We start from the raw sequence: 25,984 nt of genomic DNA on the forward strand, positions 1-25,984 counted from the left end.
AAAACAAGGTGCAAACTTGCAATTTCTAGACATGTAGCTATCGTGGGGAAACACTAAAAATATATGTAATCTTACCATGTTCATTTTGCTGTTTTAGCAGCATAAAATGCATAACTTGCATCAGATAATTTTCTATCTTTGTTGGCCTGGCTGTGGGATTTAAGAGTAGCCAGATTGATGCAGTGGTCAAAGTGCTGGACTAGGATCCGAAATCCCCAGCTCAGATCTCTGCTCTGCCATGGAAGTCTGCTGGATCACTCTCTCTCAGCCTCACCTACCTACTGGGGCCAGTGTGAGAATAAAATGGAGACAAGAATGACTTAAGTCATCTTGGGGCCCCCCACACACAGGGGAGAAAGACAAGGGGTCTAAATGAAATAAATGGAAATAGTTTTCCATGAGCAGAACTGCAAATATACTCTTCCTTACTTAGAGCTGCTTCACCCTGCACTACCCTTGAAAAAGCCACCAGGAGTAGCACAAGTATCAATCCAAGATGAAAACAAACAAAACCCATCTAACACTAGACCTAAGAGGTGCCATCTACAAAGGTAGCAGAAATGTCTCTTAGGATGTACTGCTGTTATCTGGCTACAGCAGGGGTGGCCAAACTTGCTTAATGTTAGAATAAATGTCAAATGTTTGAGAGCCACAAAGCATGAATGTCAGATGTTTGAGAGCCACAAGGAAGGAAGGAAGTCAGGCTAGGGGAGAGAGAGGTAGAAAGAAAGCAACTTTAACTTTAAATGCATTCTCCAAGCTGCCAGCTGACTTTGCTTGGAGAAGTTATTTAAACAGACAAATGCCTTCTCCAAGCCGGGCAGTGGGGGCTTCAAGAGACACAGAATATGTGTGAAAGCCGCATGTGGCTACCGAGCCACAGTTTGGCCACCCCTGGGCTACAGTATACATGGGAATTGTTCTCTCATGCTGTAGCTTGCCTTATGTTGAAATCTTCAACACTGCACATTTCAAATTAATAAAACTTTGTCTTTAAAAAAGGTATTTCATTCATTCCAAAAAGAAAATGTGTTTTTCTCAGTGTGCTTTCTGGTGGGGGGGGGGAAGGGCAGATAACATCTTGTTCTCTTTGCTAGGCCTTCACAAGCTATATCTTTAATGGCCTTTGCTGAGAAAGAAAAACAGCCAGGTCTGGGTTCCTATCTTTAATTCCTGTTATTTTAAACTTTTTTTTTGCAGAGGAAATATACCTTGTAAATTAGCTGTTTCTGCAATTTGAGCAGCTTCAGTCCAAATGCTTGACTCCACTTTTGACCAGCAGGGGGAGCACCTCCCTTAGCATGCCTTCTCTGGCGGGAGGGGGGTGTACGTCAAACAGCTTGCATGGGACTGCCCAGAGGTGGTGCTTTGCTACACTGCTGTCATCCTTCTGAAAATTGACGGTAGAGGGACTCCAGTTCGGGGTTTGTGAATTCAGGCACAAAATGGACCTTTATGATTTCAGTAAAACCTTCCTCCAGCGATGGTTCTACATAGTTACTCCTGTGAACGAAAAGAAAGTACCTAAAAGCAATGCCCAAAAAAGCCCCACTTCCTGTAACTAAAGTATACTGTAACAGTGGTGCTAGGTTTTCACAGCTAGAAATCCATCCTTGCACAGTTCATTTTGTGTCTGGAGCTCTGAGGAGACTTCCTTTTTCCTGCACACTAGTAATTTGCCTGTTTTTAATTCAATGAAAGCTTAGTTATGGAAATTCAAGATTTTTCTAGTAAGATATCTTTTGTTTGCAAATTGTGTTCTACACTTGATCCAGTCTTTGTAGTTGCTGGAAGGTTTTGCTGTACTTGTGTGGATGAGAAAGAGGGTATTTGGCTACCTTAGCAACACCCTGGAGCCAGGGGGACGGGGCAGGCCCAGGAGTTGCATCAAAACCCCACCCTCCCTCCTCCAGAAACTCACTTGTAAGTGTTCAAGACAATACTGTTAACAGGGACATGTTCCTTCTCAGTCATTTCCCGGAACTGGAAAAAGGAAAGGAGAATGCTTTGTAGTCCCCTGGTACTGCCGCTTTAACCAAAACTACGACATGGTTCCCTTCTTGGGCAAAGTGGCAATGCGCATGGGACACCATCTTGCTTGTTGGACAGCAGATTTCTCCTCTCCCCCCCCCCTCATATGAAATGCATTTGGATGGTGGGGGGGAGAGAAGAGACACTAATTCCAAGTAGCAGTCCCTCATGTTCCTCTGGAGGAACGGCACCAATAACCCTTTCAGCATCATCACGATAAAGGTACTTACTCTGTTGTTGTGCTTGGCTTGCTCTAGTGAGGCTGTGAAGAGGAAACACCGGCAGGGAATCCCAAGTGCCTTGGCACAGTCAATGTACCTGGCGGGAAAGGCACAGAGTTCACACAACTTGCCTCTGGTCTACTCGTGCAGCACTGCTTTTTCCCATTTACATGGAATTATTGGTGTAGAGCAGAAGTCCCCAAAGCAAAACCTGTGGGTACCACAACACCCGCCGACACCTTTCCTGGTGCCTGCCAAGGGTTTTTTAGAAAGTGGGTGGGGCTTTTACCCAGCAAGGTTCTTGACTGGCTGTTGGAGATTTTATTAGTTGTGCAGATTTTTAAGACTGTCGCAGCAGCATCGGCCACCGCAGCACAAAGACCTTCACTTGAGTGAGTGGAAAGTAAGTCATAGCAGCCATTTTGTGATTATGCCCACTACACTTTGTCAGAATTCCAAAGGGGACCACAGTATCAAAACATTCGGGGCTCCTGGTAGAGAGGAACTTTTTAAAAAATACCAATTGCTGGCTGCACAAAGGCACAATCCACTCTGCTACATCATTCTGTGGCACATCTAGAGCAGACTCAAACCTCATAATCTTCTTTACAGAGGGAGGAAAAGCCTCACCTGCATCTCGACTCCAAGTCAGGATTTGTGTTGTCCACGACCACACTCTTTCCCGCCTGCAGTGCCGACTGGCACACAGCCACGCATTTCTGCCATGAACCAAGTGTGTCCTGGGGGTTGGGGGAAGAGAGAGAGGTTGACAAGAAGGGTGGAATGGGAAAGATTTGGGCAAGGAGGAGGAGGGAGACTTTTTCTTGCACTTACCCTGTTGGCGTAGGCATAGCCAGCTGAAACCAAGTGCTTCTTTACAAATGTGGATTTGCCAGCTAAAATGGAGTGAATCGGAAGAAGTCAACTCAGGAAGGTAAACAGACAAAGGGAAGATGCTGGGGAAGAGGTAGCTGAACATGGATGCTGGTAATACCATAAGCCTAGCACATACCCCACCATTCTACTAAAAACACCAGGAAGTTTATGATCAGTAATCCCCACTCCCCAATAATATTTACATGAAAACTAAACCATAAAAACAAAACAAAGGGATGCAATCAGCAAAAATACAACCCTCCTACAAATAAAAACCACATTGAAGAAGATGATGATGGTACTGGATTTATACCCTGCCCTACACTCCAAGCCTCAGAGCAGCTCACAATCTCCTTTATCTTCTTCCCCCACAACAGACACCCTGTGGTGTTGCTGGAGCTGAGAGAGATCTCACAGAAGCTGCCCTTTCAAGGACAACTACTAGAGCTATGGCTGACCCAAAGCCATTCCAGCAGCTGCAAGTGGAGGAGTGGGGAATCAAACCCGGTTCTCCCAGATAAGAGTCCGCACACTTAACCCCTAGACCAAACTGGCTCTCATTAATACATGAAAAGTCAAACAGATAAAACTTGACACAAAAGAAGTATGTGACACTGGTGGGAAAAGACCCACCAGCGTCATCTCACCTCCAGAAGAGGAGCCATTCAGGGAAACCCAGCCCCAGAAACTCACATTATGAGGAAGGGGAGGGGAGAGGGTGGCTCAGTGGAAGAGCTTCACTTGGCATGCAGAAGGGCCCAGGTTCAATTCCTGACATCTCCAGTTAAAAGATCTGGCACAAAGTAATGTGGAGGACCCTGCCTGAGTCCTTGAAGAGCAGCCGCCAGTCTGAGTAAACAATGCTGACTTTGATGGGCAAAGGTCTGATTCATCTATAAGGGTCCAAGTGGCCGCAGGCTGTCCTGAAGATATTCTGGCCCAGGGCCATTTGTCTCAAGTGACAACTCCACCCCCCCCCCCAAAAAAAATGTTCAGCTGCTTCCCACTGCCTTGTTCTGCCTCGACTCACCCGCCTAACGGCTGCTGACAACCACTGATGCACTCAGCAGACAAGAGACGAACAGTCTCAGCTACTCTACCCTTCTTAGAAAACACATTTGTTTCCTAAACAGCTGTGATTTTAGACTACTGGCTGTCAAACTACATATGATGTCAGCACCAGAGTGTTTTAATGATTGTTTCATTACTGAATTTTAAATTGTCGTATTAATGTTATGCAATTTTTAAACTGATGGATTTTATTTTATTGTTGTGAGCCGCCCTGAGCCTGCTCCGGCGGGGAGGGCAGGATATAAATCAAATCAAATAAATAAAAAACTAGAAGACGAGCAAAATGGATTTGCAGGGAAGTCCCATCGCCCCACCACCTCCGTCCGCCCAGTTTGCTTTCCTCCACCCATCCCAGCCAAAACCTACCAGCTGAATTAGTTTTTCTAAAAGTGTTTTTGAGCAGCACCCTGAGTTGCCAGGTAGCCAGAGATGCCAAATTTTATCAGCCTTTGGGTTGAATTTGTACAAAATATGTGTGATATTTTTGTGCCCTACTTCCAGGTGGGTCCTCCTTGCAGATGTTCCAACCCACACAGTGGGACCGCCGATTGCTATTTTATATAGATGATGAGGTACCTCTCCATACCACCATGCCATCACTCTATCTGCCCCAGGTTAGAATCCCCCTTTCCCAGGCAGGGAGATGCCAGTTTTGCTAGCCTTGGCAGAGTTAAACTCTTTCCCTCGCTGCTCTCTGCTGCTGCTGACCAAAAGAGAAAGAGCTTGCCCTGACCTGGCTAGCCTAGGCAAGCCCAATCTCGTCAGATCTCAGAAGCTAAGCAAGGTCGACTCTGGCAAGTATTTGGATGGGGCTCCTCCGAGGAATACCAGGGCTACGGGATGGATGCTGTCAAGCCACTTCTCTGAATGTCCTCTGTGCCCTAGCAGGAGTTGCCAGAGGTCATCCAGAGGACTTCCGAGCAGGGGCGCGCGCACACACAATGCCAAAATACCAAAAAGAAAAAGGCAAGCGCTGCATTTAGCAGAGGGCAATACAGAAAGTCAGAGGAAGGGCACGGGTGGCTACTCACCAGCAGGGAAGCCAACCGCCAAGACCAGCTCTGGGTGGGAGGAGGTCAGGGAAGCATCTGGGGGGTCGTACAGCCGTGCCTTGGGGTCCAGTGCCCGCTGTGAAGGGGGAGGGAGATGACTAGAGTGAAGTTTTTGAAACAGCTGCAAATGAAGGACGTGGGGGGTGCCAGGCTATTTCTCTGGCATCTTCCCCCGACATCTTTATGAGGAAGAGCCCACAACTCTTTGAACAGGGATCGGGTACATGCAATCTCCAGGATCCCTAAGGAAAACGCCTCTTCCAAGATGTGCTGCTAGGCTAGGAGGGAGCTGCAAGGTGCCTTCGTTGCCTGCACGGATCCGGGGTGGAAAGCCATCGACAATTGGGCATACTCTGGTGAATGCTCTCTCCAAGCGGTTCGGAAGAGCTTTGCCCTGTTCCTTCGTCACAAATAATTCCATGTTCAGCAAGAGGGGATGAGTGCAAAAGAGACGGAGGCCTGTTAAGCCCAAAGTGCATGAGCAGAGGCCTTTACTATTCCCACTTTCTGGAGGAGGAACTGAAGCCGAGAAAAGGGACTTGCAGATCCCAAGGCAAACGCACACACTCCTCAAGCGGGTCTGCTCACTACTGCTGGCTCTGCCAACACTATCAAACCCTGCTAGAGTCAGGAGCTGGGAGGGAGCTTCTTTGGAGTGAACCAAGCGGTCTCTGTGCTTTGGCCAGTGCTGCTGGGACATGTTCCCTCTACCCTGCAGAGTCTTGTGAGCAAAAATTCTACCATTGCGAGCTGCTGCCATTGAAGTTGTGAGCAACTGCATAAATTAGCGTGCTCTGGGGTCATCCTTTCTGAGCTAAGACAAAAATGTGTGAGCTGGAGTCTAAAATTCTGTGAGCAAGCTCATGCTAACTCAGCTTAGAGGGAACACTGTACACAGATCACTACTGCCTACCAGAGGCCTTTCAGGACAGCAGCCCATCAGTAAGTCCAAGGGTGAATCATCCCCCGTTCCAAGGCTTCAGGGAGAGAAGGAGAAATTACTCACTGGCTAAGTTAGCCAATATGAAGAAAAAGCTTCTAGACCCAGAAGCAGACCTATTCGTTTCTATTTGGTCCCCTATTATAGAATATTTGCAGAAGAATGGTGAAATTCCCAAAGCGATTAATATACTTCAATTATGGTAAATCTAAGTTGTTAATTGTTCTCTCTCTCTCTCACCAATACCTAAGGCTCTAATTAGACAATATATTCCTCTCCTGATCCTGTACTTGCAGAAAAATTTTAATTTTGCATTTTGCTTTGTATCGTATTGTAATTTACATTGTATAACAATAAAATGTTATTTTTTTAAAAAGGAAGTTACTCACTGGATCAAAGTCGGGGAGTGAAAACGGAGCCTCTTTCCAGCCCAGGAAATATTCTTCAGGCGTTTTGAAGGGTAAGCCAGCATTCAGAGCAAACTGCAAGGAGGGGCAGAAGAACAGGCATTAATTGGGGTGGGGTGGGGAAATCCAGCCAGCACGCATGAGAAGCACACACAGAACACACGTTCTATCACCACAACAAAATGCTTGCAGGTTGCATCTGCACAATTTGCCTCAGAGGCTTAGATTTTCAAGGAACTCTTTGGCCATGGCTGAGCGTAGCAATAATGAAAGGGCTGTGGGAGCAGTGGACACAAACAAGAGATCAGGGACTCTCTTAAATCCAATTTTCCCTGTTTTCACATCACATTGTTACACCCTGCAGCATTTTAATTCAATTCAAATACCTTTTAATGGCATACCAATAAAATACATGGTAAGCAATGTTCCCTCTAAACTGTGGAGTCTTGTGAGCAAAAATTCTACTTTGTGAGCTACTGGCATTAAAGCTGTGAGCTACTGCATAAATTAGTTTGCTCAGGGGCCATTTTTCCTGAGCTGAGACAAAAATGTGTGAGCTGAAAGCTAAAAAATTGTGAGCTAGCTCACACTAACTCAGCTTAGAGGGAACACTGATGGTAAGATAAAAACTTGAGCAAGAAGGCATGACAGAGACAGCAAAATAAGGCAGATCATACAAAAAATTATCTCTCTTTAACCGCTTCAGCCAAGAACTTGGCAACCAGAGCTGTAATGTCTGGATTTGTGATTTAATAAATATTGTCTTAATTCTATCATTGTTAATACAATGTTTGGGGTATAGCAGGGATGCAGCTTTTAAATCTTTTCTTTGCAGCATGAGGACTAGAAACTTTCTCTACATGAAAACAAAGAACTGAGATCCATAGACTGATGACTTCCACACCAAATATAAACCAAGCACGTTCCTTTTTGGGTTGTTTAGAAGATGTGTTTTTATTTTGAGCAGAAAATGAACAGCCCCTTTGTCTCTACCTAGCAAAAAAACTGCACAGGTGAGAGATAAATCTTCACTACCTGCAGCAGTGAGGAATGAGTCAGGTTCCCTAGACCGATTTTGCACTCACCCTACACCGCTCTGACCTTCCTCTTTTCAGCACGGCATCCTTCCGATTTTCCACTACCTGCCCTGGGACCTCAGCAAAGATCGGCAGTTTTGTGCAGCAAAGAGAAACCGCTAAAAACCAGTTTCTCTTTGCCGCGCAAAAATGCCAATCTTTGCTGGAGCCCCAGGGCAGATAGTGGGAAATCAGAAGGATGCCGTGCTGAAAAGAGGAACGTCAGAGCGGCATACGGTGAGTGCGAAATTGGTCCTATTTTTTTGTTTTTAATAACATGAACCCGCCTTATACTGAATCAGACCTTGGTCTATCAAGATAAGTCTTGGCAGAAGCTCTCTGGGGTCCCACTCAGGCAAAGGCTTTTCCTGCTACCTGCAGCTTTTAACTGGAGATGCTAAGGATTGAACCTGGGACCTTCTACTTGCCAAAAAGATGCTGTACCACTGAGCCACAATCCTTTCCCTAGACAGGTACCCTTTTCCAGTAGCCACACAGGATAAACGAGCTGACACTTTGTATACAACACATATCCATGCAGATTCCCTGTTCCTCTTCGTGGTTCAAAGAACTTGCAGAGGCTTCCTGTCTCTCTGTTCACTATCGGAATACATTCCTAGACTATCTTCAACTCACAGAATAAGGGAAAATTATACAAATTAAGCAACTCTGACTAGACGGATGCCACTTGTATAACTAGGCAAAGAATTTCAATTTTTGCAAGTAGGAGGTGAGGGTGCTGCAATTCAAACACATAAAAGTATATCTGCACAAGTTATTCTATTTCTATACTTCAGGTTGCCAAATTATTTATGGGATCTGGACACAAGGAAACAGTGATAGCAGCAGCGACGAATAGTAAGTGAGGTGAATGGCACAGAGTTTCCAGTTTTATTAGAGGATCATTAAAACTATTTAACCTCCCCCCCCCAAAGCCAATTCATGAGAGCTATAAACGTGCTGACTGAAAGCTGAGATCTCAACGGTGCAGCGGAGTGGGTTTTATCAGTGCTTTTGTGCAGCACGCACACGGATGTACTTGCTGTGCACAGAACAAATGGAGGGTACATGCTACATACGAAAGTACACAGCATGCATGCATGTGCACACCGATGTGACGGCAATCACACTGTGCCAGTAAAAACTGGCAGTCCTCTTTAGCCATCCAAAGAAACAGAGGAGGGGAACATAATACCTGTTTTATTTTGCCGCTACAGACTATCACAGCCACCTATAATTCACAGTTTATTTTCTTTCTAAAAGGAGAGGCCTATTTTTCAAAACTGAGAAAAAGCAGAATTACATCCCACTTAACCCAAAGAAGAAAAAGATTATGATGATATCGGATTTATACCCCCTCCCTTCACTCCGAATCTCAGGGCAGCTTACAATCTCCTTTACCTATACCTGATATACACACATTGAGAGTTAACATTGATGCAAAAGAAAGAGTGGATGTCAAGCCAGATCAATTTAACCTCTTTTGAGGGTGCCCTGGACTTAAGAGCCAACCCAAAGGGGGCACAAGAGAGAACAAGTGAAACTCATATTCATACCAGGCGGTCGCTGCATGAGAAATCCTTCTTCTTATGCCCAGGGGCCCAGTTTGGTGGACGCCCAGCTGCATCTACAGAGGGAAAACACAGCTGTCAACAAACCCATTGCTGCCAGTTGCCAACAGATTTATTTGATAGATCACAGCCAGCCTCTGGAACTGGGCCTTGAAATGCAGAAAGAACAAGGCCAGCAACCAGTCCCGAGCAGAAGAACGTGCCAGCTTGAAGTTGGCTCTCTCACACCCCAGAGTGCTTTTGACAGACAGCAGATCAGGATTCTAAGGGCGCTCACTCTTCTAGGGGATAGGATCCTTTAGCTCTTTTCACTCACCTCCCACGTAGACACTTTGGCTCAAAGACACCGAAAGGTCACCGTTTGCCTTGGAAGACAGAAAGGGGCAGGGGCCCAGAGAGCAGCTCAGACCTCTTTGGTCCTCTGCCAGCTGGCCCCTCCCTTTCTCACCAACCAGCCCTCCCCCTCTCCCTGCCAGTTACCTTTTTGCACAGATGGTCCCACATGCCCAAGGCTGGTTTGCGGTAAATGCCAGAGCCAGTTGCCACGAAGGCCTGCAGGAAATAAAAGGCAGTGTGGTGACACAAATGGGCTTAGCCCTGCTTAGGAGCCTGTTTGGTGTAGTGGTTAAGTGTGGTGTAGGGTGCAGACCCTTTTATGGGAGAACCGGGTTTGATTCCCCACTCCTCCACTTGCACCTGCTGGAATGGCCTTGGGTCAGCCATAGCTCTGACAGAGTTGTCCTTGAAAGGGCAGCTGCTGTGTGAGAGCCCTCTCAGTCCCACCCACCTCACAGGGTGTCTGTTGTGGGGGAGGAAGATAAAGGAGATTGTGAGCCGCTCTGAGACTCTGAGATTTGGAGTGGAGGGCGGGATGTAAATCCAATATCATCATCTTCTTCACACACAGGGGACTTGGGAAGCATCTGCCCCATTTGCAATGATTACCAGCTTCTATGGAAGCATAACGCAGACCTCTTCTGCCAGCACCCCTGGGGAATGCCTGCAATTAGCAGAGCAGACCCTACCCATTATTTTGGAAAAGTCTACTCCAGGTGTTTAAAGTAATTCAGATGAGCAAACTCCCCCCCCCCCCCCCCAGATGTAAAAGCAGCTCCCCCTTCCCGGCAGTATTCGAAAAGGATTTTCAAAGCGAAGATTTTCCATCCATTAACTTTTGCAGCTCTTTCATTAATATAAACAGGTTGAAATCAGGGCTCTCAAACTCATTCGCTATGAGGGCCGGATCGTGACCTTGTTGGGCTGGGCCATGTGCGTCATAAAATGTAGTGCTAGGTCAGGGAGATATAAACTTTATAAAAGATGCAAACACACACATACACTCAGCCTAATCCACCTCATTAGCTTGCTGAGCCTCAACCAACAGAAGGAAGAGAGGCTTGGCTCAGTAGCTCTGCTGTGCAATTGAGAGAGCCTGGCAAAGCAAGCTCTCCTTCCCCCACTTCCTCTCCAAGGGAAGAGCTTTGCTCTGGAGCTCCTGCATGATTGAGCAAGCCTGGCAAAGCAAGCTGTGATGCAAAAGGAAGCAAGAGAGGGAGAAGGAAGCAGATGAAAGTGAGTTGCTCGCAAGCCAGATAAGAGCCCTCTGGGGGCCTGATTTGGCCCCTTGGCCACATGTTTGACATCCCTGGGCTAGATGGCCTGTAGGGCCCCTTCCAACTCTGTGATTTTATTATTCTATCTTGCTTTCAGTCACACAGGGATTCTTCTGCTGTGGTGGCAGCTGCTATCCAAGCAATGTTTTTATAAACCTGCACTGCCAATCAAACTTTCAACAGCCAATCTGAAGCCTTGCTGGGCAAATGCCTTAGCCGGCCCACCCACTTCCTAGAAACACTTGTGAGTGCCAGAAAAGGTGTCAACGGGTACCATAATCAAGGACCTCTGCTGTATGACTTCTGGGAGAGATTTGATTTTCTTAGACTCTCCATACAATGCTTAGTGCAAATGCCACAGAACAGATGATGATTTTCCATGGCCAACCTGACCATGCCACAGACATCCAGTACTAATGTTTCTCCCACCTCAATCATAGAATCATAGAGCTGGAAGGGACATCCGGGGTCATCAACCCCCTGCACAATGCAGGGAAATCACAAATACCTCCCCCCCCAACACACACACATCCCCAGTGACCTCCATGCCCAGAAGGTAGCAAAAAAGCAAGCAAACAAACCCTCTGGGAACCCTGGCCAAGCTGACCTGGAGAAAACTGCTTCTTGACCCCCGTCAACTAGTTTCCACTGCAAAAAAAAGTTTTATGGGATATGTTGATCCCCTCGCTCTCGCTTACCTGCAGGCAGGGCTTTTTTTGGTAGAAAAAGCTAGCAGGAACTCATTTGCGTATTAGGCCACACCCCTGGCATCACCATTGTTCTTTGCAGGAATTTTAAGTTTAAAAAGTCCAGCAGGCACTCATTTGCATATTAGGCCACACCCCCTGGCACCAAGCCAGCCGGAACTGCATTCCTGCTCGAAAAAAGCCCTGCAGAGCAAGAACTCCTTTGCCTGTTAGGTCACACACCCCTGATGTCGCCAATCCTCCAAGAGCTTACAGGGCTCTTAGTACAGGGCCTACTATAAGCTCCAGGAAGACTGGCTACATCAGGAGTGTGTGGTCTAATATGCAAAGGAGTTCCTGCTACAAAAGAAGCCCTGCTTACCTGTACCGGGATTGCCAGCCGCTCAACCACAGCCTCCAACTTGGCTTTGAAAACTTCAGGCCTGAGGCGTCCCCGGCTGATGCCCAGCTGATTGGTGAAAATCACAACCTGCCAGGGTGGAGGAAAGAGAGGCACGCAGCAGTGAGCAAGGGGACAAAGGAAGAGTGAGGCAGATTAAGGGGAAAGGGTTGGCAAAGAAACATACCTTGTACGCCTCGCCCAGAAGCTGCTTCAGCTTGCGGAGGACTTCAGGGTACAGGATTCTACAAAGGACAAAGGGATTTAGCCCGGTTCTCACGTGCCATTACGCACACAGCTAAAGAGGAGGGCACGGCTATCCCCAATGACAGGAAAAGCCATTACAAACACCAAAACAGTAACACAACTTCCAGAATTCATCCTTCTAATCTGGGTCCCGAACAGGGAGAAAAAGCAGGATTTAAATAAACATTAAGTATAAAATAAACATACACACAAAGACCAGCAGTCGTTTTTTTTCCATGTGGTGCAAATTAATTTCTCCCAATCATCCCTCTCCCCTCCCAACAGCTCTGCACTTACTTCCAGTCATCAGGGCCTGTCGGAAACACTTTCCCAGACTGTGTGGTGATGATGGTCCCATCTAAATCAAAACCTGCAATCTAAAGAGAGCAGCAAAGGGATCAGACCAATGGGACCATCTGGCTTGGCACTGGTCTCAGCTTCCAGCTCAGTTAGATCTATTACATCCCTTCTGAATAAAGAGCAGCCTTGGCCTGCCCTAGTCCCAGCTTAGCTCAGCTAAAGAGGTCTCTTACAAAGTCTCTTTGGCAAGTTTCCCGGTATGTGGAAAGAAAAGGTCCCATGTGCAAGCACCAGTCGTTTCCGACTCTGGGGTGACGTTGCTTTCACTACATTTTCACGGCAGACTTTTTACAGGGTGGTTTGCCATTGCCTTCCCCAGTTGTCTACGCTTTCCCCCCAGCAAGCTGGGTACTCATTTTACCAACCTCGGAAGGATGGAAGGCTGAGTCAACCTCGAGCCAGCTAACTGAAAACCTAGCTTCCGCCGGGGATCGAACTCAGGTCATGAACAGAGCTTAGGACTGCAGTACTGCAGCTTTAACACTCCACGCCACGGGGCTCTTTCCCAGCATGTGGGATGACTGCAAATCAAAACTTCTGAAATACAGTGCAGACAAAAGGTGAGAAAGAGACTTGAGAGAGGGGGAGAGAGAGAGAGAGCTTCTTGTTCACTATGGATACTACAACAGCAGGTTATGGAAAGAGCTGTCTTTGGTATGCTGAATACCAGCAAATCCCTACTGCCTCTATAAGCCAACATGGTGTAGTGCAGGGATCCCCAACCCCTGGGCTCCGGTCCATGGCCTGTTGGCAACCAGGCTGTGAGTTGTATAATTATTTCATTATATATTACAATGTTGTACTGATAATAATAAGATGACGATGACATTGGATTTATATCCTGCCCTCCACTCCAAATTTCAGAGTCTCAGAGCAGCTCACAATCTCCTTTACTTCCTCTCCCACAACAGACACCCTTGTGAGGTGGATGGGGCTGAGAGAGCTCTCCCCTGAAGCTGCCCTTTCAAGGACAACTCTGCATGGTTGGAGACTGCTGGTGTAGTGGTTACAGTGCCGGATTCAGATCTAGAAGACAAAGGTTCAGATTTCCGCTCTACTGTGTAAGCTCAACGGGCAGCCTTGGGCCAGTCAGTCACTCTCAATCTAGCCGGTCTCACACACTTGGTGTTGTGAGGATAAAATGACGTTGCGTGCTGCTTTAAGGATGACAATGAAGAAACTGAAATTGTTCAAGATTTTCTATTCCTTGGCTCTGTCATCAACCAGAAGGGAGACTGCACCCAAGAAATCAGAAGAAGGCTGAGATGAGCAGCCATGAAGGAGCTAGAAAAGTTCTTTAAAAGTAAGGATGTGTTGCTGGCGACCAAGGTCAAGTTAATTCATGCCACAGCACTCCCTGTAACTATATATGGGTGTGGGTGTTGGGCAATGAAGAAAGCTGACAGGAAAAAAGAGGATTTGTCTGAAGTCCATTGTTGGAGGAAAATTTTATGGACACTGTGGACTGCCCAAAAGACAAATAAGTGGTTTCTAAATCAAATCAAGTCTGAACTCTCCCTAGTGTCAAGTCCCCAGCAGTTCAGCTATCAACACCAGACCATTTAGGAAACAGGCTTTATTGAAATACTGACTTCCATAAGGCAAGATGGTTCTTGCGAAAACGGATGATGGCAGACTCTTGCCATAAGAACACAAGAGGAGCCATGTTGGATTAGGCCATTGGCCCATCCAGACCAACCCCGGTGCCATCAGGAGATCCACCAGTGGGGCTAGAAGCCCTCCCACTGTTGCCCCTCCCAAGCACCAAGAATACAGAGCATCACTGCCCCAGACAGAGAGTTCCAACAATACACTGTGGCTAATAGCCACTGATGGACCTCTGCTCCATATGCTTATCCGATGCCCTATACTTAATAGTCTTTATCTTAACTGCTATACATTTGAATACAATGGTGCCAAGCATGCAAGCTTTCCTTCCCACAAAAGATCATTTCCCATTCCCCCTTCTGCAGGTGCACACGTAATCGTCAGAAGACAGGCCCATGACCTTGACGGTCTGAGATCAGGCAGAAATATGCTTCAGTTGGTTACTACAGCGGCCCCGTGGCGCAGAGTGGTAAAGAAGCAGTACTGCAGTACTGAGGTCTGAACTCTCTGCTCACGACCTGAGTTCAATTCCAGCAGAAGCTGGATTCAGGTAGCTGGTCCAAGGTTGACTCAGCCTTCCATCCTTTCGAGGTCGGTAAAATGAGTCCCCAGCTTGCTGGGGGCAAAGTGTAGATGACTGGGGAAGGCAATGGCAAACCACCCCGTAAAAAAGTCTGCCGTGAAAACGTTGTGAAAGCAACGTCACCCCAGGGTCAGAAACTACAGAGATAGCGTTGCATTAGCAGCAAAGGCAACTATAGGTCACAGAGTAGAACAACAACCACGGCAAGAGGCGCTCTTGACACCTAGAAGTTAAAATGACTAAACTGAGGCTGTTGTACTGCAGTCACATTATGAGAAGACAGGAGTCACTAGAAGAGACAGCAATGCTAGGGGAAGTTGAAGGCAGCAGGAAAAGAGGACCACCCAACTTGAGATGGATTGACTCCATCAAGGGAGCCACAGTGGCCCTCAGGTTGCAAGACCTGAGCAAGGCTGTTCCTGATAGGACATTTCAGAAGTCATTCATCCATGAGGTTGTCGTAAGTCCGAAGCGACTTGATGACACTCAACACACACACAAGCCAACTCTGAGTCTCCTGTTCAAGAGAAAGGCAGGAAGTAAATATCTAAACTCCGATGGTTTTGAACTTGCTAGTGTCACTTGCAAGGCTGCCTTTGAGGGCTGGTGGACGAAAGGTGTGTGCTCAGCCAGCCTCTGGATATGAGGTAAACTGGATCCTTCCACATCCAATACTCTCTCTGGTGTATTTTTATCCCACCCTCCCTCCAAGCAGCTCAAAACAATGTACACAGTTCTCGCTTCTTCACAACCACCTGATCGTGTAAGCTAAGACCCAGAAAGAGCAATCTGCCCAAATTTCACGGTAGAAATGGGATTTGAACCCAGGTCTCCCAGATCCTAGTCAAGCAATGTGACAATGGGCATCCACCCTATGATCTATGCATACAATGCAGGTGCTCTATCGCTGAGCCACAGCCCATCCCTATCTACCCACCAGAGCAGTAGGTCTTACTTTAGCACTTGGCGTCACCCCTTTCTTTGTGAAGACCAAGAGCTTGCCAAAGTCCTCCCAGGAGTCACGAGGATGGGGAAGCAGGTTCGGGAGGGCCTGCGGGGAAGGCTGCCGTCCCTGCTCTGCCTGAGCTGCCATCTCCTGAAGCTGCCTCAGTTTCTCCACCACAGAAGGGTCGTCGTCTTCATCCTCTGAAGGGCTGGAGGATCGGGGTCGCTTGGGGGGCTGGGCCGTGGGGTCATCCTCCTTCAAGGGGCACTGGGGGCTGAAGTAGTCCCTCACTGTTTTCTTTGGGGAGCGGGCATCTTGCTCAAAGCGGATGCAGTAATGGTAGAGTCCGTTCACTAAGCACAGCGTTTCTCCCTCCTGGAGCGTCGTGCTGTCACCACAACGCAGGTGTATCTCCTCCACTGACGTGGGGTTTATCCCCCGCTGCCGACAGACCAAAAGGGTTAAGAAGCAGTGTTCCCTCTAAGCTGTGCTAGTATGAGCTAGCTCACAGTTTTTTAGCCTTTGGCTCACACATTTTTGTCTTAGCTCAGGAAAAACGGCCCCAGAGCAAAGTAATTTATGCAGTAATTCACAATTTTATTGCCAGTAGCTCACAACTTTATTCTAATAGCTCATAAAGTAGAATTTTTGCTCATAAGAATCCACAGCTTAGAGGGAACACTGGTCAGAAGCATCACAGCCAGTTATACCAACACATCTGTCCACTAATTTCCCTTCCCCAGACCTATCTGCATTATAGACCCAAAAGAGGCCATCAGCAGCAACATAATCCCTCAGCCTCTCCCTGCTAGCCAGAAAGCTCCTGTCTGAATCAGCTGCCTGTGTTGAAAAAATAAGAAATGTTGATCTTGTCCCATCTTACCTGTGTGACTCTTACAGATCTGTAGGCATAATTTGCCAGTAACTCCACTGCAAGAGAGAGAGAACAGGAACTGTTATACCCAAGGGTTGGGGTTTTTTAAGAGGATATTTCTATCCCACTTTTCTGGATAAAGAACACCAAAAGATACTCCTATATTGTACTAAACAATATTCTGAATTACCGTATACAAGGAGAACAAACTTCTGCATGGAACATAAATTGCACAAAGAATAGATCATTTTTCTTTTTTTTATAGTTACTCAGATAAAGATGATGATGATGATATTGGATTTATATCCCACCCTCCACTCCAAATCTCAGAGCGGCTCACAATCTCCTTTATCTTCCTCCCCCACGACAGACACCCTGTGAGGTGGGTGGGGCTGAGAGGGTTCTCACAGCAGCTGCCCTTTCAAGGACAACTCCTGCAAGAGCTATGGCACACCCAAGGCCATTCCAGCAGGTGCAAGTGGAGGAGTGGGGAATCAAACCCGGTTCTCCCAGATAAGAGTCCACACAGTTAACCACCACACCAAACTGGCTCTCAATATCACAATGGAACAAATGATACAGAAGAATGCACACTGGGCACGTACAACAGTGCAGCAAGGTTTGGGTCCAGTGGCACTTTAAGACCAGCTCAGTTTAATTCTGGGTATAAACTCCTCCAGAGCATGCACACAAAAGCTTATACTCAAAATAAAACTTTGATGATTTTAAGAGTGCCACTGGACTTAAACTTTGTTCTACTGCTTCAGACCAACATCACTTGAATCTAACAGTACAACACTAAGGTATATACAGCAGGAGCAGCACGGGTACAAATTTGTTCCCCAGTGCTTTAAGGCAGCATAAATGGATTTCTCTATTCTGTCCTCACACTAATGATGCAAGGTTAATATTAGAGAGTAAATTTTAAAGAAAATGTTAGAAAGTGAATTTGGCCTACCGTCACTCATTGAATTTAAAGGCAGAGTAGAGATTTTAGTCCAGGGCTTGATTGTGAGTTGTGCTAGACACAACATTTCTGACTGTTGTTATTCAAATTGTACACATATATTTCACCCACAAAAAACCACCTCTTCCCTGTTCTCAAACCTACCCGGCCATTACCAGTTACAAATTTATATTTTATGTCAACCACCATTTCAACATTGAAAGAACACCAAGTAAACTGCCAGCCTCACAGGCAGAGGTTGGTGTAGTACTCTGCAACAGTGAAAGCTTGAAACTTATTTCTGCAGAACTGAGCATTTACAGAGACAGCAGAATCCTGGATTACAAAGAACCACTGAAGCTTAGATCAGACACAGTGAAAAGGGGGCCCTAACAGTCATTTATGGTGCAAGCAGTTAAGTTTTTGCTGATAAGCAATAACAACAACAAGAAGACCAACAGCAATAATAATAATAGGTTACCTATCTGCAGGACCACCTTGCCCCACATGTTCCCCAGAGAGCACTGTGATCAAGCTCTCAAAATCTTTTGGCTGTCCCTGGGCTAAAAGAGGCTAGGCTTAATTCCACCAGAGCAAGAGCCTTCTCAGTTGCAGCCCCAATACTTTGGAACACCCTCCCAGAAGCCATCAGGGCCTTGCTGGATTTATCGCAGTTCTGCAGGGCCGCAAGACTGAACTGTTTCGGATGGCATATAACATCTAATGGGAAAGGGCCATCACCACATCTGGATCTATCGTGCTTTAGTACTAACTGTCTAGGATCTGTACGCGCTGAGAAAGGAAAATATTATGTGATCCGCCTGAAGTAGCACCATTGCAATTTATTTGCTTGTTTTATTGTTTTAATATTGCTTATAGTTTAGTGTGTATTTTATGCTGTTAACCGCCTTGAGTCTGCATAGAATGGGTGGGATATAAATATAATGTTAATAAATAAATAAAATAATAATAATACCTTGTGTCCGTGAACATTTCTTATCAGTGATAAGGGTCTTTGGTCCCCTGCCAAGAATCACCATCACACCATCAGGCAGATGAATTGGATCATGCCGTTGGTCTTGGCTGATGAGGAGGCACCGCATCATTCAGGGTGACCTGCAAACAAAACTAAGTGTTTATGGATACAGAATCCTGCATAGATCTTCACATACATAATTTTCCCAATCAGGTCTCCAAATTTGTTTTTGCAGCCTCAAGGGTGAAATGTTACAATCAAGGCAAAGAGAAATGTGTCTCAGGCTAGGAAGAAATCCTAAACTTTGGGAGGGTGGTGCCATAAAGGAAAAGGAATCGACCAAGGGAAGGAAAGTTCGGCTTTGAAAGATCACACATTGGTCAAGGTGCAGAAAAAATAGGGAGAATTTGAGAAAAGGGTTGTCCTCTATCTTTTTTTAATTAAGCAAGCTGTCCCTAGGGATGAAGAGCTATTACACCAATTACTTAAGGGGACCTCTATATATTAAATATGTGATAATGCACAAAGAAAGAAAACAAAATTCCTAACAGGACTTCCTGTTTAATTATAATTCATAGTGTATTTTCTTTTTAAAAGGGCATACCGATCTTTCAAAACGGAGAAAAAGTAGAAATACATCCCACTTAACCCAAAGACTGGGATACATACATTAAGGAGGGAGGACTCTACCTTATGGGGGACTTCTGTGACAGGCATGGACTGATACTTCAAAGATAAGAGAAAACTCTGCTTCTGAAAGGATCCTCCTATCCAAGCAGAGGCGCTGCACCCAGTTTTAAAACACCCCCTAACTATTACCCCCAATACGGTTTTTCAGCCCAGCATGAGAACCAACAGCAGAACTAGGAAGCTTTTATCAGCATAGGAAGCTAGAGCAGCGGTGTTTCACCTTTAGTAGTCCCAGCCGGAAATAGATTTTATTTCCTCTCCAAAACACCATCCAGGTAATGCCATTATTAGGATCACCCCAATGACTACGTCAGGTTGAAATGCTTCCTCAACCCGAATTCCATGTGCAGGGAAAACAGAGACAGTAAAAAAAAAAAAAAGTCACACCTTGAACTTCCGGTGAAAGATTGGGGGGGGGAACCATGCCGCTCTAGGCATTAGGCACTCTATGGTGAACCCCTTTCGTACGGTGCACTGCAAATTAAGAGTGGGGAATTCCCCCCTTTTAGTGTGTAATAAATCTAACTCTGGTGTGTAACTTTTTATAGAGAGTGGATGGAAAGGATGTAATCTTACGCGCGCGGCTTGGTTTATGATTCTCTAGGTTTGTCAAATCTACAATTCGGTTACTTCTGTTTAGTACATTTGAAAAGTGTTCCGATACTGCCCACGAGGTCTTTGGTTGTGGTTCCGGCAGCTTTAGTTCCCAACTCTTTAACGGTAAGTGCTGGAGGGGGCAGAATTGTAGAGAAAACAAAACGAGAGCCCCAACCCGTCGGAGTGCAGCTCAGGAGGGATCTGCAGCGATGGAAAGAGCTGACCAGCCAGGTATGGTTGTATCGCAAAAAGAGGAACGCCAAAGAAGTTTAATTGCCTCACACTGGTCGCTTGTTTCTTCAAGGATAGTCGGAGTGTAAAAGCAGGCCCTGTATGGCAAAATCAATTGCTCACTAGGAATTATTTACATATTTAGAGACGTCTTGTTCTGAATAGAATCCATAACAATGCTACAAGCTCAAGGTCAGAAAGTAATTTCCAGCGTGTGAGCCTGCCTGTATAATATTTACAATAAAGGAAGGCATACAAGAGTGCTCTTTAATTGACCACCCCAGCCACTAATATTTATTTAAAGTGTTCTTTTCTTCCGCGGGGGAGGGGGGATGAGACCCAACGTAGCTTACAGCATTACGTGCACACTCATACCTCCATTTTTGCTTAATAAAAGCAAATACAATGAAGGGAAGAGTTACAGGATCTCTTTTCTCATGGCATTTGCTTTAAGCAGTAACCAGTTGAGGGCTACTAATAGAACAGTAAACAAATATGTTCTTTTAAGCCTGCTGAATTCAAAGGGAGTACCTGTCTGGGAGTGCACTCTAAATACCATGATTTGATTCTTAAAAGAGCCTGGTTACTGCTGTTCCTGATAATGAGTAACCAGTAGATATTTCTTTAGGGCAGAGGTGGGGAACCTTTTTTCTGCCAAGGGCCAACTGGATATTTATAACATCATTCATGGGCCATACAAAATTATCAACTTAAAAAACTGCTCCGCCGAGGGAGAACAATTCAGGCCGGCAAGATTAATGCAAATAATTGTTTTTCTATTTGAAGTCATGTGCAGAGAGCCTAATTTGGCACACACACCCCAGCCCGCCGCCCTATGAAAAAGCCCAGCAGGAACTCACTAGCATATTAGACCATATCCCCTAATATTAGCATAGTAGGCCAAACACACATTTGCATATTAAGCCACACCCTCTGGGATAATCAAGTGCAAATTGAACTGATGGTAGCTGGCTCCCACCCCTGCCTTTATGTGGAAACGGCAGCTGCTCCCAGCAGACCTTTAAAAGCACCCACATACCCCAGCAACAGTCCTTCACAATGCCTACCACTCAGGGGAGTGGGGGAGAGAGAGAGAAATGGGGGAAAGAAAAAGTAATAAAAGAAAATAAAAAGGGGGGAAGAAAGGGAAATAAAGAGAAATGAAATGGGGAAGAAAGGAAAATTAAGGGAAATAAAGAAATGGGGTGGGGGGGAACTTTCCTGAACTGTGACAGTGACTTTTCCAGGCCCCGCAGTGATCCTGCCTGGTCAACCAGGCCCCAGGGAGGTCACTGCACAGTGTGGCTGGGCCCCACGATCCTCACTGGCTAGCCGGGCCCCAAGGAGGCCACCACATGGCTCAGCCTGTCCCAGCAATCCCCAAGGGCCAGACCAAGTGATCTCAAGGGCTGTAAATGGCCCTTGGGATGGACATTCCCCACCCCTGCTTTAGGGGCAAGCCCCTGGGACCATGACTTGAGTCCTATATAAAAATAGTTGGGTAAGAATACCATAAATTTGCAGACTCCCTGTCTTATTTGTATATTTATAAATCTTTCTCCTGTGGTGGAATTTAAGGCCATTTCTATGCAATCTCTCATTCAAGGGGCCCTTATCAGACCCAGGGCTACGCATCTTCAGCAGGACTGCATATATCTTGTGCCTTCCAACTTTACTCTGGGATTTATAACAGGGTAAGTTAACACAACTTTCAGCAGGGTTTTTAAAGTGCAACAGAGAACAAAGCTTCTGGATCTGTAACAATCGTGTGTGGAATAGTAAATTCAGACAGGTACTATTTTCTATTTTGTAGCATTGTAGGAATGAGAAAAGCTTATTCCTCTTCCAAACAATTATTCTAGGTACAGAAGCCAATGAGGCTTTTCTGGAGATCTTAAGGAATGCACTTTTCTCTCTTTTGTTATTAAAATTTTTGAGCCAAGCACCAGCTGGTTTTCCCTGCTGTCAAAATGGGAAAGCTGGAATTATTCATTTTAAAACTTGGGAGAAATTCACGATGATGATTCTTGAACTCTTGTTCAAAAACATTAGAGACTTTCAAAATATTTTAATTAATACTTTAATAAAATTGTATCAATAAAGTTTAATCAATCTATTACAAAATAACAAAATCAATAAAATGTTTAAAACATCGATACACTTTCATTCTGTTATTTGCTACAATCTCAAAAAAATAAAAACCCTCTTATGATTTCAAAAAGTTTCTTTAGCAGCATGAGAAAAAGTTGTATGTTTTTACTTGTAAATGGAGGGAGGGCACAGCCCACAAGACAAGATGCCATTTTCGTTCCTGCAAAAATTCCAGCATGTCGCACCTAACAAATATTATCTCAGACAGAGTTTGTATTAGTCAGGAAATGGAACGGGTGTTGCAAAGAATGCTTGTACAGGATGTAAAGGTACAACTTTACAAGCATTCTTTACTAAACCGCCTAAGATAAAAAGACTCAGACAAAGAAAGCTCCAACTCTCGAAAGCTCAGACCCTGGAAATCTTGTTAGTCTCTTAAGTGGTACTGGAATCAAATCTAACTGGAGACCAACATATTGCCCTGAATTCCTTAAAGGCTAAAAATGTGCTTAAGTGGATAAATCATGCACAAAGTGTCAATCTTTTGTGATGGAAATGCTCCCTGATTTGTCTGGAAGATTGCATAGAAGAGGGAGGGTATGACTTCAGTTTTATATGGTTCTTTTAAAACACACAAGAAAACCTTTGGTCCATCTATTGATGTGTTTAAACTTTACAAAGAAGCCACATTCAGGATCTCTTAGCTGTTACAGCATTGCTTTAATCTGTGTTAAATGACCCTGAGCATACCCTTTGGCTTGTAACGGCTTCAGAAGCACCAAGCAGGATCACAGCTGGGTCTGTTTAGTCCAGCTCTTGGCTAAAACCCCAACAACCAACAGGCACTAGAGCTCCAGCAAGTGACCTGTGGTATACCAGCAGACATATACCATGAACTGCCTTCTGCCTGTTCTAGCTCTGGGGTCAGCACACTGCTTTGTCAATCAGCTTGTTGCTTAGCATAGCAGGGATGGTTCAGCTGCTGCATTAGCTGAGAAGTAGCCAGGAATGAGGTCATTTGGTTGGGGGAGGGGTAGCAGCATGGCCTGTCTACCTAAAGAGACGGGGGACTTGAATTCATTCTTGTTCATGCCTATTGCCCAAAGACAGATCTTGTTAAATACAGTAAGTTCGACTAAAGAAGCCATCCACCTGCTAATATGTGTACAAAATGCAATTATCATTGTTTTTCTTCTCTGCCCCCCCTTTATTTGCATTTTTAGGCATACAAAGTTCTTTCTTGATCTCACTTCATTCATTCGTGCAGCAATCTTGTGAGGTAGACTGTCCATATTCTCATTCCAGAAATGGAAGCAACAGCTTAAAGAATTCCTTGTTGTGGTCTCTCCACATGTAGGGTTGCCAGGTGCCCCTTGGCCACCAGCAGGGGACGAGGGGGTAGGGGCCGGATCCGGGTTGAGAAACTCCTGGAGATGTAGGGGTGGAACCTGGGGAGGACAGGGACCTCAGTGGGGGACGATGCCACAGAGTCCACCCTCCAAAGCAGCCATTTTCTCCAGGGGAACTGATCTCTGTATTCTGGAGATAAGCTGTAATTCCAAGGGATACCCAGATCCCACTTGGAGGCTGGCATCTCTACCTGGCTCTAGAAGTCTTTCCTTCATCCAAAGTATGAGAAGGCTACAGTGGTCCAACAGCAGCAAGATTTCTGGGGTCACAATGGTTCCGATTCCCCCTTTGTGGAGGTTTCTAGCATACACACAGGGTTTTGTGTAGAAGGCGGGAGAACTTGAGGCTGTATCTTGTGCCACTGCAAGGTTTGACAAGATTAAGATTTCCTGGGGCACTAAAGAATCTCAAGTTACTATACCTCCTGTCATAAGGTCCAGGGTGGCCTAGGCTGTGCCCAGTTAGGTTCATGACAAGGCACATCTGGATTCTGAGGATGAAAGGTGACTTAAGCACTGCACCCTCTGGAAATGAAGAATGGCTTTTTCTGTGGCAGCATGGACAATCAGTCTGTAAGGAAAAAGACGAACATATGAATCTGGGGTTGCGGTTGCAGACTCTGCCACAAGAGGGCACTGCACCTTACCTTGCTCACCAAGTTCTGACCGAGGAGATAAGACATGGATTAGATTTCTCTGCTTGCCTGTCATTGCTGCAGCAAATGCAAGCCAGAGGCAGCCTATCCACTAGGATGCATTAAGCAATTTACCGAGGGTGCCAGAAAGCAGGGGGTACTAGGGGCAGCCGAGCCATGCAATGCCCTGCCCGTGGCACCACTGCCTAGGATGCCTGGTGGGCCGCAGCTTGGAGCCACCAAGTGGGAGTGCCCAAAATTCCTTCGGCTGGCCCTGGGCAGAGCCATTATGCGTGTTCATCCATCAGCTGCCGTTTTCTCTGCCTTTTCCCTTCTGCCACATGCCCCTAGAAGGCTTTGAGTGTGAACCTACTTTAGGGCTGCCAAGCCCACAGTCCGGGTTGGGATTCCCCCACCTGGGAGGTTCCCAACCTCCCAGCCCACATTAAGCCAGCAGGGGGAACCTCCCCCTACGTTGCCGGCATGATGGCATCATCCAGAAGTGACATCATTGTTTCGGTGATGTTGCACAGCGGCCGCTCTAGGCGTTTCTGGGAAAACTCTGGACGCTCTAGCCATTCAGGAGGGAAACCTCTATGGTACAATAGATACCTTAGAGTTTTTTCCCCTCCCAAATGGCGACAGTGTCAAGGAAAACCACAGAGTTTCCCCGGAAATGCCTAAAGCAGCCACGCGCAGCATCGCCGGTGTGATGACGTCACTTCCAGGTGATGTCATCGTGTCTGCTCTGGGATGAAGATGACTTGGCAACCCTAACCTACTTGGATCTCTGCATGGGGATCAAGTGACTTAACATGCACTCCAGGACCTCTGGGAACTTTGACAACTCACCTTTCTTCCGTGCTGGAGGAGCCTTCTTCCCTTTGGCAATGTCACTCTGAGCCAAAACATCAACCATCCAGGCCAAGGCAGTAGTGCAATATTCCATCTAGGAAAAAACAGGTCAAGGGAGAATTGAGGAGGAGTTGCTGTCTCAGGAAGGATGGGGCCTATTGGGAAAGTTACTCTCCGGGGTCCCCAACATATGTGTCTGCTTTCTCGCAATCCCCCCCCCCCTTCTCTTCCACAGCGTCTAATCAGTTTAGCTGCAGGTTTTCACTTTCCAGCTGCCCTTTGGAATCTTCAAAGATTTCTCATTTCCTCCCTGCTCCACTTCAAATGATCCCATATTGTTCTTCGTACCTCTTTCTCCAGGGTCTGCAGGCGACGCTCCGATTCCTTGATTTCTGAAAGCTGTTTCAGAGCCTGATCAACTCTGCAGGGTTAGAAGTTCCAGGCAGTTAAATGAGAGAGACTTGTCAGTCAAGTCCTTTCCATGCCGCCACAGAGGCCCCTATCCTCCCTTCCTCCACAGTTACCCTGTCACAAACAAACACCTTTAGCAGCACCATGACTTTTTTTTTTTTAGCAGGAGCGCACAGGAATGCAGTTCTGGCTAGCTCAGTGTCAGGGGGTGTGGCCTAATATTCAAATGAGTTCCTGCTGGGCTTTTTCTTTTTAAAAAAGTCCTGAGCAGCACTATCCACACACCCTGTTTAAACATTTGGCTTTTGTAGTGCAATTTCCCTGCCCAGAGCCATAGCCTGAGCATATCTACAAAAAAGTGCTGGACCCTATTGGTCAAGCAAACATTTGAGGTTCAGTACGTGAATCCCCAGCCCCCACCCTTGTTATGCTTTTATTATCTATTTGTGTTGATTTTAAAAATATTTTTTGTATTTCTATGTGTATGTGCACACTTGTGTGTGCACGCCTGGATGTCATGGTGATTTCTGGCAACCCCTACTGGGGCATGGAGGATATTCAGAGAGGCAGCTTGATACAGCC

The 25,984-nt window shown here is 46.1% G+C and overlaps 2 protein-coding genes across 2 annotated transcripts in view; both read right to left on the bottom strand.

The window, feature by feature from the left end:
- Positions 1-1,156: 1,156 nt before the first annotated feature.
- Positions 1,157-19,391, bottom strand: PNKP (polynucleotide kinase 3'-phosphatase). The gene is made up of 17 exons (XM_060256134.1): positions 19,174-19,391; positions 18,484-18,623; positions 16,571-16,617; positions 15,697-16,128; positions 12,488-12,567; positions 12,132-12,189; positions 11,927-12,034; positions 9,726-9,797; positions 9,562-9,610; positions 9,231-9,301; positions 6,581-6,673; positions 5,231-5,327; positions 3,087-3,148; positions 2,883-2,992; positions 2,262-2,349; positions 1,922-1,983; positions 1,157-1,503 (listed from the first exon to the last, which is right to left on the bottom strand). The coding sequence occupies exons 2-17, from the start codon at positions 18,611-18,613 to the stop codon at positions 1,383-1,385; spliced, it is 1,680 nt and encodes a 559-aa protein (XP_060112117.1). The 5' UTR covers positions 18,614-18,623; positions 19,174-19,391; the 3' UTR covers positions 1,157-1,382.
- A 4,401-nt stretch (positions 19,392-23,792) lies between these two features.
- Positions 23,793-25,984, bottom strand: part of TRPM4 (transient receptor potential cation channel subfamily M member 4) — a 46,305-nt gene continuing 44,113 nt past the window's right edge. The window contains exons 23-25 of the mRNA XM_060255467.1: positions 25,340-25,412; positions 24,989-25,085; positions 23,793-24,072 (exon numbers count right to left, since the gene is read on the bottom strand). Of these exons, the coding sequence (XP_060111450.1) occupies positions 24,068-24,072; positions 24,989-25,085; positions 25,340-25,412 (175 nt within the window). The 3' untranslated portion in view covers positions 23,793-24,067. The remainder of the gene's footprint in view (positions 24,073-24,988; positions 25,086-25,339; positions 25,413-25,984) is intronic.

The sequence above is a fragment of the Heteronotia binoei genome, chromosome 15 (genome assembly GCF_032191835.1).
Source record: "Heteronotia binoei isolate CCM8104 ecotype False Entrance Well chromosome 15, APGP_CSIRO_Hbin_v1, whole genome shotgun sequence".
In the NCBI taxonomy this organism is placed as follows: domain Eukaryota; kingdom Metazoa; phylum Chordata; class Lepidosauria; order Squamata; family Gekkonidae; genus Heteronotia; species Heteronotia binoei.

Coding starts and splice junctions, on each gene's coding strand:
- PNKP (XM_060256134.1), bottom strand. CDS start 18,613: ATGATGCGGTGCCTCCTCATCAGCCAAGACCAACGGCATGATCCAATT. Junction 12,568..15,696: donor GGGTGACGCCAAGTGCTAAA/GTAAGACCTACT, acceptor TGCTCTCTTTAG/ATTGCAGGTTTTGATTTAGA. Junction 1,504..1,921: donor ATTGTCTTGAACACTTACAA/GTGAGTTTCTGG, acceptor TTTCGTTCACAG/GAGTAACTATGTAGAACCAT.